The 17,031-nt window shown below is 44.2% G+C and overlaps 1 protein-coding gene across 1 annotated transcript in view; it reads right to left on the reverse strand.

Moving 5' to 3' along the window:
- LOC143302347 (vacuolar protein sorting-associated protein 53 homolog) overlaps positions 1-17,031 on the reverse strand; it is a 33,456-nt gene that overhangs the window by 5,102 nt on the left and 11,323 nt on the right. The window contains exons 9-18 of the mRNA XM_076616985.1: positions 15,512-15,652; positions 13,834-13,922; positions 9,933-10,175; positions 6,865-7,101; positions 5,688-5,766; positions 5,320-5,468; positions 2,974-3,043; positions 2,169-2,254; positions 1,696-1,747; positions 1,102-1,206 (exon numbers count right to left, since the gene is read on the reverse strand). Coding sequence (XP_076473100.1) covers positions 1,102-1,206; positions 1,696-1,747; positions 2,169-2,254; positions 2,974-3,043; positions 5,320-5,468; positions 5,688-5,766; positions 6,865-7,101; positions 9,933-10,175; positions 13,834-13,922; positions 15,512-15,652 — 1,251 coding nt within the window. The remainder of the gene's footprint in view (positions 1-1,101; positions 1,207-1,695; positions 1,748-2,168; positions 2,255-2,973; positions 3,044-5,319; positions 5,469-5,687; positions 5,767-6,864; positions 7,102-9,932; positions 10,176-13,833; positions 13,923-15,511; positions 15,653-17,031) is intronic.

The following is a 17,031-nucleotide window of genomic DNA, read 5'->3' on the forward strand; positions in this document are numbered from 1 at the left end:
GAAGACAAAGGAGAAGACAGACAGGAAGAGAAGAGAGAAGTGAGACAGGAAGAGAAGAGAGAAGTGAGACAGGGTGAGGAAGACAAAGGAGAAGTGAGACAGGAAGACAAAGGAGAAGACAGGCAGGAAGAGAAGAGAAGAGAGAAGTGAGACAGGAAGAGAAGAGAGAAGTGAGACAGGGTGAGGAAGACAAAGGAGAAGTGAGACAGGAAGACAAAGGAGAAGTAAGACAGGAAGACAAAGGAGAAGTGAGACATGAAGACAAGGAAGAAGTGAGACAGGAAGACGAAGGAGAAGCAAGACAGGAAGAGAAGAGAGAAGTGAGACAGGAAGAGAAGAGAGAAGTGAGACAGGGTGAGGAACACAAAGGAGAAGTGAGACAGGAAGACAAGGAAGAAGTGAGACAGGAAGACAAGGAAGAAGTGAGACAGGAAGACAAAGGAGGAAAACAGGTAGACAAAGGAGAAGTGAGCCAGGAAGACAAAGGAGAAGTGAGACAGGAAGACAAAGGAGGAAAACAGGTAGACAAAGAAGTGAGCCAGGAAGACAAAGGAGAAGTGAGCCAGGAAGACAAAGGAGAAGTGAGACAGGAAGACAAAGGAGAAGTGAGACAGGAAATCATAGGAGTAAAACAGGAAGACAAAGGAGAAGTCAGACAGGAAGAAGTGAGACAGTAAAACAAGGAAGACAAAGGAGAAGTGAGACAGGAAGACAAAGGAGAAGTGAGACAGGAAGACAAAGGAGGAGAAGTGAGACAGTAAAACAAGGAAGAAGTGAGACAGGAAGACAAAGGAGAAGTGAGACAGGAAGACAAAGGAGGAGAAGTGAGACAGGAAGACAAAGGAGGAGAAGTGAGACAGGAAGACAAAGGAGGAAAACAAGAAGACAAAGGAGAAGTAAGACAGGAAGACAAGGAAGAAGTGAGACAGTAAAACAAGGAAGAAGTGAGACAGGAAGACAAAGGAGAAGTGAGACAGGAAGACAAAGGAGGAGAAGTGAGACAGGAAGACAAAGGAGGAAAACAAGAAGACAAAGGAGAAGGAAAACAGGAAGACAAGGAAGAAATGAGGCAGAATGAGGAAGACAGACGACAGACAGTACCTTCATCTCCAACACTCGCTGGAACTCTGTGACATCAGCGTCTGTCAGCAGACGAATGAAGTTGTCCACAAAGCCCTGAGGTGGGTCGTGGGGAGACATCACCACCTGCAACACACACACACACACACAAATGTATAGAGATATTTACAACCACAAATATACACACACGCATACACAAACACATGTACACAAACATTCATAAACACACGCACATGTATTCACAAACATTCATGAACACACAATGTATTCACACATTTAGAAAACACAGTACATATATATTCTCACATTTATAAACACACACACACACATTTCTACACATAATCATAAACACACACATGTTTTCACAAATTCATAAACACACACATGTGTACACTTATTCATAAACACACGCATGCACACATACATTTATAAACACACACACATGTACACAGATGTGTACACTCAATTATAAACACACACATACACACATGTATACGCACATTCATAAACACACACATACACATGCATAGACATACTTAGAAACACACACCTGACCACCACCTGTGTGTCAAAAAGGAAAATCATTGCCCAGTACAGCACCTGTAAAAGTCTTACCTTCAAAATCATCTCTGCCTTGGTCATTCCCTTCACCACAATCTTGGTGAAGCTGAAACACATCCCATCACATGCAACATCACTCCAAGGTAACATGGCTTGGGGCCACAACAGTGTGTGTGCAAAATGACAAAAAAGTATGACAGGGGGAAAAAACAAAAACCCATTTTACTGACAGATAGCTAAGCAACGTCACCATGTACCATGTAACCCAGTGGGCAGAGTTCACACTGTTTCCCTTTGCTCAGTTCAGTTCAGTTATTCAAGGAGGCGTCACTGTATATATATATATATATACAGAGAGAGAGAGAGAGAGAGAGAGAGAGTATATCAGGCAATGGTGGTGTGGGGGATGGGGTGGACTTTCATCTAAGATCACAATTATGGCTAGGCGTTAAACAAAAGAACAAACACGCATACACACACACACACACACACACAGAGCACTTCTGTGGCAACGATTCTCCACTGACCTGGCTGGAGCTTTTCTGGGCACCTGTGACCCAAGGGAAGGTAACTCCAGCAGCACAGTTTTCAGACTGTGTGTATCCAGCAAGAGCTGTTCAGAGAAACATGAATAATTGAACCAATGAACGAACAATCTTGATTCATATAGGGTGAGTAGAAATTTCCACACCTTAGGTTTTGTGTTCACAGCCCCCCTCCTCCCCCCCCCCCACAAAAAGAAACAAGAAGAAAGCCTGCACAGCAAACACATGTAATGCACACACACACACACACACACACTGTAATATACTTAGAAAGTAAAAAGTGCATGAGTTTGGCTAGCTTTGCAAGTAGTCTGCTTTTTTGAACAGCACGAGAGAAGATATTTTTCAAATGTTCGGTTTTTTTGTACATCACTTCCTGCTGTGTGTGTGTGTGTGTGTGTGTGTGTGTGTGTGCACATGCACGTGTGTGCAACTGAGATTGTACATACATGCCACTGTACTTCAGATTTACTGAGCATTGGTTCAATGTCTGTTATCATGCATATATATATGTTTAAAATCTTTTCATCTTTTAGTAGTACAGTATTGTTGTAAAGCGTTAGTACTCAACAGTTTAGCTGTCTATAGAAATACCCTCTAAAAAAAAATAAATAAATAAAATACAGAACTGACTTTGTGTAACTCCTCCAATGAAGTAACTACAAAAATTGACTTCACACCCAACTCCAGTTCTACAAGTTTCAGCTTCCTGCATCATGCTTGAATGCTGGATATTGCCCTAAAGCAGGTGAGACTGACTTGCACATATTTCAGGAAAAACACTGACCTGTTCCGCAGCCACCGTACTGCCAGGTTTACACCTGAACAGGGTGTAGATAAACTTGGGGATGAAGGAACTGAAACAAAGTATCACTGCCCAGTTTACACCTGAATACCATCACTTGGTTTACACCAAACAGGTAAACTTGAGGGAACTGAAACACAGTACCACTGCCCAGTTTACACCTGAATACCATCACATGGTTTACACCTGAACAGGGTGTAGATAAACTTGGGGATGAAGGGCCTGAAACACAATACCACTGCCCAGTTTACACCTGAATACCATCGCCTGGTTTAAACCTAACAGGTAAACTTGGGGATGAAGGAAATAAAACACAGTACCACTGCCCAGTTTACAGCTGAATACCAACACCTGATTTACACCTAACAGGTAAACTTGGGGATGAAGGAAATGAAACACAGTACCACTGCCCAGTTTACACCTGAATACCATCACCTGGTTTAAACCTAACAGGTAAACTTGGGGATGAAGGAAATAAAACACAGTACCACTACCCAGTTTACACCTGAATACCATCACATCGTTTACACCTGAACAGCGTGTAGATAAACTTGGGGATGAAGGGCCTGAAACACAATACCACTGCCCAGTTTACACCTGAATACCATCACCTGATTTAAACCTAACAGGTAAACTTGGGGATGAAGGAAATAAAACACAGTACCACTGCCCAGTTTACAGCTGAATACCATCACCTGATTTAAACCTAACAGGTAAACTTGGGGATGAAGGAAATAAAACACAGTACCACTGCCCAGTTTACAGCTGAATACCATCACATCGTTTACACCTGAACAGGGTGTAGATAAACTTGGGAATGAAGAGCCTGAAACACAGTCCCACTACCTGGCCCAAACACAGAACAAGGGACATGCGTGTACACACTCATTTAGGCAAACCTGACAGAGAACTATAGACACGCGTGGACACACTAACTTGAAAAACTTGACAGAACTGGAGACATACATGTACACTTGTAGTTGGCAAACTTGACACAGAACTGGGGACGTGTGTACACACCTACTAGGCAAACTTGACACAGAACTGAGGACATGTGTGTACATGCCTACTAGAAAAACTTGACACAGAAGTGGGGACATGCGTGTACACACCTACTGGGCAAACTTGACACAGAACTGGGGACATGTGTGTACACACCTACTAGGCAAACTTGACACAGAACTGGGGACATGCATGTACACACCTACAAGGCAAACTTGACACAGAACTGGGGACATGCGTGTACACGCCTACTAGGCAAAACTTGACACAGAAGTGGGGATATGCGTGTACACACCTACTAGGCAAAACTTGACACAGAACTGGGGACATGTGTGTACACACCTACTAGGCAAACTTGACACAGAACTGGGGACATGCATGTACACACCTACTAGGCAAACTTGACACAGAACTGGGGACATGCGTGTACACACCTACTAGGCAAAACTTGACACAGAACTGGGGACATGCATGTACACACCTACTGGGCAAACTTGACATAGAACTGGGGACATGCGTGTACACACCTACTAGGCAAACTTGACACAGAACTGGGGACATGCGTGTACACACCTACTAGGCAAAACTTGACACAGAACTGGGGACATGCGTGTACACACCTACTGGGCAAACTTGACACAGAACTGGGAACATGCATGTACACACCTACTGGGCAAACTTGACACAGAACTGGGGACATGCGTGTACACACCTACTAGGCAAAACTTGACACAGAACTGGGGACATGCATGTACACACCTACTAGGCAAAACTTGACACAGAACTAGGAACATGCGTGTACACACCTACTAGGCAAAACTCTAGGCGTGTACACTCTGGATTTACATGTACATACTCACTACACAAACTTGACACAGAACTGGGGACATACATGTACACGTCTACTAGGCAAAACTTGACACAGAACTGGGAACATGCGAGTACACGCCTACTAGGAAAACGTGACACAGAACTGGGGACATGCATGTACACTTTGACTTACATGGACATACTCACAACACAAACTTGACACAGAACTGGGGACATACATGTACACACTCATTTTGCAAACTTGACAGAATCAGGGATATATATATATATACATGTACACATCACTTCGTCAAGTGGACACAGACCTCTGGACATACACTCTCACTTGGCAAACTTGACACAGGACGACAAACATGTACAAACCGCCTTGACAAACTTGACACAGAACTGGGGACATACATGAACACACTCATTTGGCAAACTTCATACAGGACAACAAACATGCACACCCAGTTGGCAAACTTGACACAGGATGACAAACACATAAACACTCACTTGGCAAACTTGACACAGAACTGTGTGAAGTATTTGCGAGACGACAGGAGGTTGTCACGGATGACAGGCAGGTTCTGTTTGAGGTGCGCGGTGATGGCGGTCACATAACCACTCTGGTCCCCAACTGCTTCGATTGTTGACCATGGCATCTGCCCCACACGGTGTCAACATACCATCACACTCAAGGTAAAAATTTGTACATTGTGTGTGTGCGCGCGCGTGCGCGCGTGTACGTGCGTGCGCGTTTGTGTATGTGTGCATATGTGTCTATGCATATGTACGTATGTACATGCTTATGTGAGTGTGTGTACATACATTATTAACACAGGGGGAGGGGATAGGGGTGGGGTGCAGGTCAAGGGACTGACCTTGGTCATGGCAGTCAGGGCAGGTTCACAGGCTGCTTCCAAGTCCTGCACCAGGAGCTGTATACAGCTGGATATCACACTGCACACACACACACACACACACACGCACAAACACACACACACACATACACGCAAACACACACGCACACACACATGCAACCCCCCCATCCCCACACACTCTCACACAAACATGAACAGACACAAACACACACATGCACACACGTTTAGACATACACATGCAAATACGCATACATACACACACTTACACACACACACATACACACACACAGACACAGTCACACGCACATGCACACACTCACAAACGTGCACACACAAATGCACACACACACACACCACACACATACATCATGATGTTCATCATAATAGTTATCATGACAAAGGAAAAGCACCACACAAATGTATGTCACAGTATGTACACAATAACAAAGGAATAAGGAATATTGGTGGAATTATTTACAATAATACAGAAACACTTTTTGTTTGTTTGTTTTTTATTATAAAAAAAAAATCAAAACCAGTTTTCACAGATCATATAGACAGGAGATCAGGATATTGCTAAGCAAGGAATTATGAACAAACTGGACAGTGAAAGATTATGACAGTTCAACCCCCACCTCAACTCCCCTCCAATTTCTTTTATGTTTGCACATGAAACACACAAATGACAGTCTATACAGCACATGATAACACCACACACAACACAAGACTACACACAGCACGTGAAACCACACACGGCAGTACACACACCACACTACTGTACACACAGCACACAACAGTACACACAGTACATGAAACCACACAGAACACATGACGGTACACGCATAACACATAACACCATGCACAGCATACAATGCAGCACATAACACCACGCACTACACATTACACACAGCACATGAAACCACACACAACGATACACACAGCACACCACAGTACACACAGCACACAACAGTACACACAGCACATGATTACACACAGCACATGGAACCAAACACAACTGTACACACTGCACACACCACCACCACCACACAAGACAACACCATACCCAACATCACACACAAATTCCACGCACAACCCAACCCCACACACAACAACACCCCACGAAACAAAACGAACCCCTTCCCCACCACCACCCCCACCCCCACACAACTCCACTAACGTGTGGAACATGTCCTGCTCGGCAGACAGGTCGATGGAGGCGCGGAGGTGGGCGTCGACCTTCTCCTGCAGCTTGGTGGCCAGCTGGCTGGTGGTGTCCATGCAGTACTCCGCGGTGGCTAGGATGCTGCACACGCGCCACTGCTCCTCCTCGCTCAGCTTGCTCGCCTCCCCCTCCTTCAGGATGCTCTGGATCAGCCCCGAGGCCGTGCCCAGCGTGCCGCTGTCCTTGCTCAGCCTGACAATCCACAGACATTCAAGAACACAGACGTTATGGATACAGGCACAATAAACACCAACATTATCAACACAGACATCCAAGAACACAAACGTTATGGATACAGGCATAATAAACACCAACCTTATCAACACAGACATCCAAGAACACAGACGTTATTGATACAGGCATAATAAACACCAACATTATCAACACAGACATCCAAGAACACAAACGTTATGGATACAGGCATAATAAACACCAACATTATCAACACAGACATCAAGAACACAGACGTTACGGATACAGGCATAATAAACACCAACATTATCAACACAGACATCAAGAACACAGACGTTACGGATACAGGCATAATAAACACCAACATTATCAACACAGACATCAAGAACACAGACGTTACGGATACAGGCATAATAAACACCAACATTATCAACACAGACATCAAGAACACAGACGTTATGGATACAGGCATAATAAACACCAACATTATCAACACAGACATCAAGAACACAGACGTTACGGATACAGGCATAATAAACACCAACATTATCAACACAGACATCAAGAACACAAACGTTATGGATACAGGCATAATAAACACCAACATTATCAACACAGACATCAAGAACACAGACGTTATGGATACAGGCATAATAAACACCAACATTATCAACACAGACATCAAGAACACAGACGTTACGGATACAGGCATAATAAACACCAACATTATCAACACAGACATCAAGAACACAAACGTTATGGATACAGGCATAATAAACACCAACATTATCAACACAGACATCAAGAACACAGACGTTACGGATACAGGCATAATAAACACCAACATTATCAACACAGATGTCAAGAACACAGACGTTATGGATACAGGCATAATAAACACCAACATTATCAACACAGATGTCAAGAACACAGACATCATGAACACAGGCAATTTGAACACAGACATAATGAACACAGACTGGAAGCCATGCCTAGAGAGCTGCTCCTGTCCTTACTCAGCCTGCCACCACAGAGATCAACAACGTAGACACTATGAATATAGACATTATCACCACACACATTATCAACACATACATTATCAAACACATTATCAACACAAGCATCAATAACGCAGACATTATCAACACACACATCAATAACGCAGACATCATGGACACAGACATTATCACCACACACATTATCAACACACACATCATTACAGACATTATGAACACAGACGTCATCACCACACACATTATCAACACAAACATGAGCACATACATCAAGAACACAGACATTACAAACACAGACATCAAGAACACTGACATTATGAACAGACATTATTAACACAGACATCGAAAACCCTAACATTATGAACACAGACATCAAAAACACTGGCATTATCAACACAGACATCAAGAACACAGACATGAACACAGACCTGAGGCTCAGCCTGACATGAGTGGATACACACACACTGTCATTGTGCGTCATGATACATTGACTTCAACAACACAGACATTATCACCACACACATTACCAACAAACACATATTCAACACAGACATCAATAACGCAGATATTATGAACACAGGCATTATCACCATACACATTATCAACACACATTATCAACACACATCATCAACACATACATCAAGAACACTGACATCATCAACACAGACATTATCAACACACACATCAAGAACATATCTGTCTCACAGACAATATGAACACAGACATCATCAATACAGACATAAGCAGCAGACATTATCAACGCAGACCTGAGGCTGTGCCCAGCATGCTGCTGTTCCTGCTCAGCCTGACACGCGTGCACACACACACACTGTCACTATCAACACAGACTTGAACACAGACACAAGGCCATGCCCAGCATGCTGCTGTTCTTGCTCAGCCTGACACGCGTGCACACACACACACTGTCACACTGTCACTATCAACACAGACTTGAACACAGACACAAGGCCATGCCCAGCATGCTGCTGTTCTTGCTCAGCCTGACACGCATGAACTCACACACACTGTCACTATCAACACAGACTTGAACACAGACACAAGGCCATGCCCAGTATGCTGCTGATCTTGCTCAGCCTGACACGCGTGCACACACACACACACACACACACACACTGTCACTATCAACACAGACTTGAACACAGACATAAGGCCATGCCCAGTATGCTGCTGTCTTTGCTCAGCCTGACACGCGTGCACACACACACACACACACTGTCACTATCAACACAGGCTTGAACACAGACACAAGGCCATGCCCACTATGCTGCTGTCTTTGCTCAGCCTGCCAACACAGACATCATGAACACAGACTGGAGGTTGCCTTCCACTATCTATCTACCGATCTATCTTTCTCTCTCTCTCTCTGTCCTAGTCTGTCTGCCTGCCTGCCAGTCTACATACGTATACTGACCTGCAAAGCTCAGAACTGCAAGAAAGAGCAGAAAGGGGGGGAAAAAAAAGGTGTGTGTATTTGTGTTAATACACTATCCAGAAATCTGCTCTAGGTGCTTTACAAAAACGCTTTGTTAACATAAAACATTACATATATGTTACATACACACATCAAAATATGACTATACACACACACACACACACACGCACACACACACACTGCATACATACATTTTAACAATACATGTGTATCTAACAGCTACCCTAACACATACGCACACATAGGCAGGCACAAACTTACATAAACACACGCACACACAATACACATTCATATACATGTTGGCTGCAAAGAGACTCGCGGTAGGAGTGTGTGAGGTGAAGGGGAAAAAGAAACTATGAACTGACTTTGGAAGGTTGGCCAGCAGGACGCGGTGGGCGTACTCCTTGAGGTACTTCTGGAAGAGGCGGGTGAGGTCCAGCATGGGCTGGGCGGTGGACAGCTGGGAGCACTGCACCATGCACTGCTTGTAGAAGACAAAGAGGTCGGCGCAGCTGGGCAGCACGTTGCTGCCCTCCTCACTGTCCAGCCGCTTGGGGCTCTGTTGCCGCAGCTCCTCCAGGAAGCGCACGATCTGCTCCGACAGGTTCCTGCCCACAATGCAACACCACATGTCAGGTTCCTGTCACACAACGCAACACTACACATGACAGGTTCCTGCCCACAATGCAACACTACGCGTCAGGTTCCTGCCCACAATGCATCGCTACATGTCAGGTTCCTGTCATACAATGCAACACTACACAATTTAGGTTCATGACCACAATTCAACACTACACATCAGGTTCCTGCCCACAATGCAATACTACATGTCAGGTTCCTACCCACAATGCAACACCACACATCAGGTTCCTGCCCACAATGCAACACCACATGTTAGGTTCCTGCCCACAATGCAACACTATACATCAGGTTCCTGCCCACAATGCAACACTATACATCAGGTTCCTGCCCACAATGCAACACTACACATCAGGATCCTGCCCACAAAGCAACACTACACGTCAGGTTCCTGCCCACAATGCAACACTACAAATGTCAGGTTCCTGCCCACAAAGTAACACTACACATCAGGTTCCTGCCATACAACACAACACTACACATCAGGATCCTGCCCACAAAGTAACACTACACATCAGGTTCCTGCCCACAATGCAACACTACAAATGTCAGGTTCCTGCCCACAAAGTAACACTACACGTCAGCTTCCTGCCCACAATGCAACACTACACATCAGGATCCTGCCCACAATGCAACACTACACGTCAGGTTCCTGCCCACAACGCAACACTACACGTCAGGTTCCTGCCCACAATGCAACACTACATGTCAGGTTCCTGCCCACAATGCAACACTACATGTCAGGTTCCTGCACACAATGCAACACTACACATCAGGTTCCTGCCCAAAATTCAACACTACACCTGTCAGGTTCCTGACCCACAATGCAACACTACAACTCAGGTTCTTGCCCGCAATGCAACACTACATGTCACTGCTCCAACAGGTTCCTCTTTTCCACAATGGAACACAACACGTCAGGTTCCTGACCACAATGCAACACAACACATAAGGTTCCTGACCACAATGCAACACAACACGTCAGATTCCAGCCCACAATGCAAAACACAACGTCTGCTCCAACAGGTTCCTCTGTCCCACAATGCAACACAACATGTGACTGCTCCGACAGGTTAGAGCCCATTATATGGGGAATTTGTGCCAGATAAGTACTGCCTATTATTATTATTATCATCATTTTTGCTCCGACAGGTTCGTGCCCACAATGCAACACTACATGTCACTGCTTACACACACACACACACACACACACACACGCACACAGGGAAAACAAATAGAAATTTTATTACTCCTGCATGTGTCTCGTTGAAAACAGCCATTATGATAATAATAATGACACTAACAACAATAACAGTTTCAGTTTCAGTTGCTCAAGGAGGCGTCACTGCGCTCGGACAAACCATATACGCTACACCACATCTGCCAAGCAGATGCCTGACCAGCAGCGTAACCCAACGCGCTTAGTCAGGCCTTGAAAAAAAAAAAAAAAGGGGGGGGGGAATAAATAAGAGATAAGCTTACATAAATAAATAAATAAATAAATAAATAATAATTATAATATAGAAAAAGGTAGTAGTAATAATAATAGTAATACTAATAAAATGATAATAATAAAAAAATAAATAAATAAATAAATAAGACAACAATGGTGATAATTAAGCGAATGAATGTAAAATATGACGACACACATTCACACATACACCCACACATGCATAACAGAAATGCACCAAACATGCAGTTTCACAGATATGAAAGTACAGTCAAATACATATAAACGTACATGAGCTCCAACACACACACACACACACATTACCTTGCACCTCCTCCAACCCCCTCCTCCACACACTCATTTCTAGCCTATGTATCGCAGCTTCCACGGCACACACACACACACACACACACACACGCACGCAAACACACACTCACAGAGATGAACACTTACTTGTACAAGCACACACATATACGCCCATATCTCCCACCCCCAACCCCCACACATATATACAAAGATATATATATATATATATATATATATATATACACACACACACCCGTACACAGATCTCTCCTGACACTTGTGTACACTTACACTCTCGCGCATTCACAAACGCACTCAAAAGCACAGACCCACACATCCACACAAACACACACATACACACACGCACAGAGGCTGCCAAGAGGGATGGGAAAAGATCTCTGATGCCAAGAACGTGACGTCTAGTGTGTTGCTCAGTCTATTGTATTTGGAAAGGCCCACAGAGACTCTGTTCCGTTTTGAAGAAATTTGCGCAATGTTGGTTTGGAAATGATGCCGATATTTGTTTGATTTGCAAAGCATCGTGCTCTACCATTCATGTTAGACTTTCGGCCGCTCCCTCTCTCTGCTTTTATTTCTTTGAGGCGATCGATGGTGTGATGGCCTTGTACCTGTTCTTTTTGGTAGTCTTTGACTTTTCTGAGGATTTCCGATTTTCCTAGATGTAGGCCGCTCGTTGGTGTTGCGTTACCAGCAAGTCTGTCAGCTCGCTCATTTCCCTTAACACCTGCATGTCCCGGGCAGTATGACCATGTGAGTTTTTTAATCTGAAAGTTGCGCATTGCCTTATGCCACTCTGGGCTTCCCATTCCGTTTTCAATTTTCTGTATGAGGTTCATTGAGTCGGTTAGAATCATGGCATGTTGGTTTCCGGGCGTATGGATGGACGATAGCCACTGGAGGGCATGTGTCGCAGCTTCAACTTCCATCGTTAGGCTGGAGGTTGTGACTTTGTAGGCAGCATTCTCTTCCCAAATTGTTTTTCTATTTTGTTTCGCAGTGAATCCCCAACCAGACTGGTCTTTGGTGACTGAGCCATCTGTGTATATGATGATGTCATCTTCTTTACTGTTTTCTTCTATGAGTAGCTTCACTTCCGCATCTGTTTTGCCCTCTGGCCATTCCCGACAATGTCTTCCTAGAGTGGGTGAAATGACTGTGTTGAATAGATGGTTGAGGTTTTTGGGGTTTTCCCATTCTTTTGTTTCTTTCAGGTCTTGTAGTCGGCATACTAGCTGGATTGTGTCTTCTGCTTGTCCCATCCATGATCTTCCTCGTCCTAGACGGCTGCCTTTTGGTTCTTTGACTGCGTCATGCAGTGGGTTTTGAGGGTTTTCTAATGCTTTGAAGTAGGTCTTGACCTGTTCTAACTTGTTTCTGGCCTGTACTGAAGGAAGGTCAAGCAGGTATCGCATGGTTTCTGTGGGCGTGTCTTTTGTTGTTCCAAGGATCAGCCTCACAGCTTCATTTTGTACTCTTTCTAATTTCTAACAATAATAATACAGCTTTAGTAATCCCACTGGAAATTATGTGAGCATTCAAAGACTCATCACTCTCACAACAACTACTACTACCGCTGCTACTATTTCTTTATTCTGTTTGCACACTTCTCTAATTTCATTTTCAAGAGGTGTTCCCTTGAATTTAGTATATCTTTATCCGCTTCAAAAGAAGAGTCATAATGAAGCAGGCAAAAGATCATGCAACAGAAGAGATTCACACGCACACATATATACAGCATACATGCACACCCACAGACATCTTCATCAACAAACACCCACACATATTCATACCCAAAAGTGCCCACAAAGAGAGAGGTGGGGGGGGTGGGGCGGGTGAAGGATGAGCATTACCTGTCCTGTGATTCAATGTAGATGGACAGGTGAGGTTCGAAACACCTGGAGATAATCCCAGTGAAGGGGTTAGCCAGGTTCTTACTCTCCTGAAACACACAGCCATACAGGTGATACATTACATGTTAACAGGTGTAACGCATCTGAACATGCATGTGTACACACACTCTCTATCAACTTATACATTTGTGTGTGTATTTTGTATTTGTATATGTATTTGTATTTGCATTTCTTTTTATCACGACAGATTTCTCTGTGTAAAATTAGGGCTGCTCTCCCCAGGGAGAGCACGTCACTACACTACAGCGCCACCCATTTTTTTGTATTTTTTCCTGCATGCGGTTTTATTTGCTTGTCCTATCGAAGTGGATTTTTCTACAGAATTTTGCCAGGAACAAAATCCTTTTGTTGCCGTGGGTTCTTTTACGTGCGCTAAGTGCATGCTGCACACGGGACCTCGGTTTATCGTCTCATCCGAAGGACTAGCGTCCAGACCACCACTCAAGGTCAAGTGGAGGGACAGAAAATATCGGCGGCTGAGCCGTGATTCAAACCAGCGTGCTCAGATTCTCTCGTTTCCTAGGCGGACGCGTTACCTCTAGGCCATCACTCCACTCTGTGTGTGTGTGTGTGTGTGTGTGTGTGTGTGTGTGTCTGCATGTGTGCATTAGTTACCATGTGAAACACAGTGTATCAGTTAACAAATGGCTGCTGTGGGTGTGGTTTCCCTGTCTGCCTAGTGTGCCATGTAAGGGCTGAAACGGTCTGGTTTTACCAATGACGCAAGAGAGTTCATAACTCTCACAAAACATTTCATGTGCAATTATCACTAATGGCTTTGCTGCAAGTCTTCAATCAATCATAGCTCTCATGAAACAATTCATGTGCAATTATGAATAATGGCTTTGCTGTAAGTCTTCAATCAATCATAGCTCTCATGAAACAATTCATGTGCAATTATGAATAATGGTTTTGTTGTAAGTCTTCAATCAATCATAGCTCTGATGAAACAATTCATGTGCAATTATGAATAATGGCTTTGTTGTAAGTCTTCAATCAATCATAGCTCTCATGAAACAATTCATGTGCAATTATCAATAATGGCTTTGTTGTAAGTCTTCAATCAATCATAGCTCTCATGAAACAATTCATGTGCAATTATCAATAATGGCTTTGTTGTAAATCTTCAATCAATCATAGCTCTCATGAAACAATTCATGTGCAATTATGAATAATGGCTTTGTTGTAAGTCTTCAATCAATCATAGCTCTCATGAAACAATTCATGTGCAATTATGAATAATGGCTTTGTTGTAAGTCTTCAATCAATCATAGCTCTCATGAAACAATTCATGTGCAATTATGAATAATGGCTTTGTTTTAAGTCTTCAATCAATCATAGCTCTCATGAAACAATTCATGTGCAATTATCACTAATGGCTTTGCTGTAAGTCTTCAATCAATCATAGCTCTCATGAAACAATTCATGTGCAATTATCACTAATGGCTTTGTTGTAAGTCTTCAATCCCCTTCACTCACACAACTTCATGAGATGAAACATACACTCTTCCTTTTATCCAGAAGCACCAGGCAAATTTGTATGTTGTTTTTAACACCCAGATACATCAGGTGAAGCACACACAGACGATAGGAACACACAATGATCAAGGTCCCCTACCTTAGCGGTGGTGGCAGAGGGTGCAACAGGAGTGGTGGTGTTCTGGGTGTCAGAGGACTCAAAGGGGTTGGTGTTCGCTTCCTCCTGCTCAAAGGGGTTGGTGGACGGGGTGGGCGGGGCCGCCTCTGCCACTGGTTTGCACTGAAACATGGCCGTGTGCACACACTACACCCACAGTACACACAATGTGCTATACAGGCAGAGTACACACTACATCTTCAGTACACACTACACAATGCACACACAGTACACTACAACTGCACAACACTGGATACAGTGCTCACCACATCCACACACCATATCTAGGTCACAGTATGCCTGAAAACCACACTAAACCCACTGTACCAGTACATCGTCGTCAGCCTCCTTCCCTCTCGAGAAACGATGGCTGCCCCAGAAATGTAGTCACTGCCAGGCATTGCACTTCCTGCTGTGGCTGTGTAGACCGATGCTGGGGTGGCACGTGGGACAGGTATAGGTAGATGCTGCTTGGTTTACAGAATTTGACTTGCGTGTGGCTCTTTTTCTCCTCAGCGAGTCAATGCAGCTTCTCTCTGCTTGTTTCACCCCTCACTGAATGGCAGGTTTCCAGGGTCCATGTGAGTCTGCAATGCCTTGCCAGGACAGCACATTAATACCTGTACTTTTCAGGTCCCGTTTGCAAGCGTCTTTGAATCTTAGTCAGGGGCGGCCTTGGGGCCTGATAGTTCGCCGTACAGCAGATCTTTTGAGACGCGGCCTTCATCCATCCAGCAAACCAGTACACATCCACACAAACCTACACAGTACCCTTTACACACCACATCCACACTACAACCACCATAGACAGGTCATATTACAAATGAAACCCACACTTCACCCATTGGGCACAGCACACACAGAAGCCTCACAAATTGTACACAGTTCACACCACACCCACACTTCACCTACTGTACACAGGGTACGGTAAACACAACATCCCACTACACACACTTATCATAGTACATACTACATCCAACCAAAATTGTACACAGTACATACCACATCCGCACAAAACTGTACCCTGGACATAGGACACACCACACCCACACTGCATGCACTGTACACAGTACACACCACACACACACACACTACACTCACCACACTCAAGTCACAGCATACATAACATCCACACCAAACCCACTGTACACAGTACACATTACATCCACACAGAACTGTAAACAGTACACACTACATGCACACTACACACACAGTACACAGGTCACAGTACACACCACATCCACAGTACACACAATGTTTACAATAAAGACCACATCCACATAAAACTGTACACTGCACCACACCAAACCCACTATACACCACACACCACACTACACACACCAAACACAGGGTATAGTACACATGACACCCACACTACACGCACTGTACACAATACACACAACAGCCTCACAAAACTGTGCACAGTACACTTTACACCAACTATACACAGGTACACACCACACCCACACTACACCCACTGTACACACGGGACAGTACAGACA

This window comes from Babylonia areolata, chromosome 29 (assembly GCF_041734735.1).
Source record: "Babylonia areolata isolate BAREFJ2019XMU chromosome 29, ASM4173473v1, whole genome shotgun sequence".
NCBI lineage: Eukaryota > Metazoa > Mollusca > Gastropoda > Neogastropoda > Buccinidae > Babylonia > Babylonia areolata.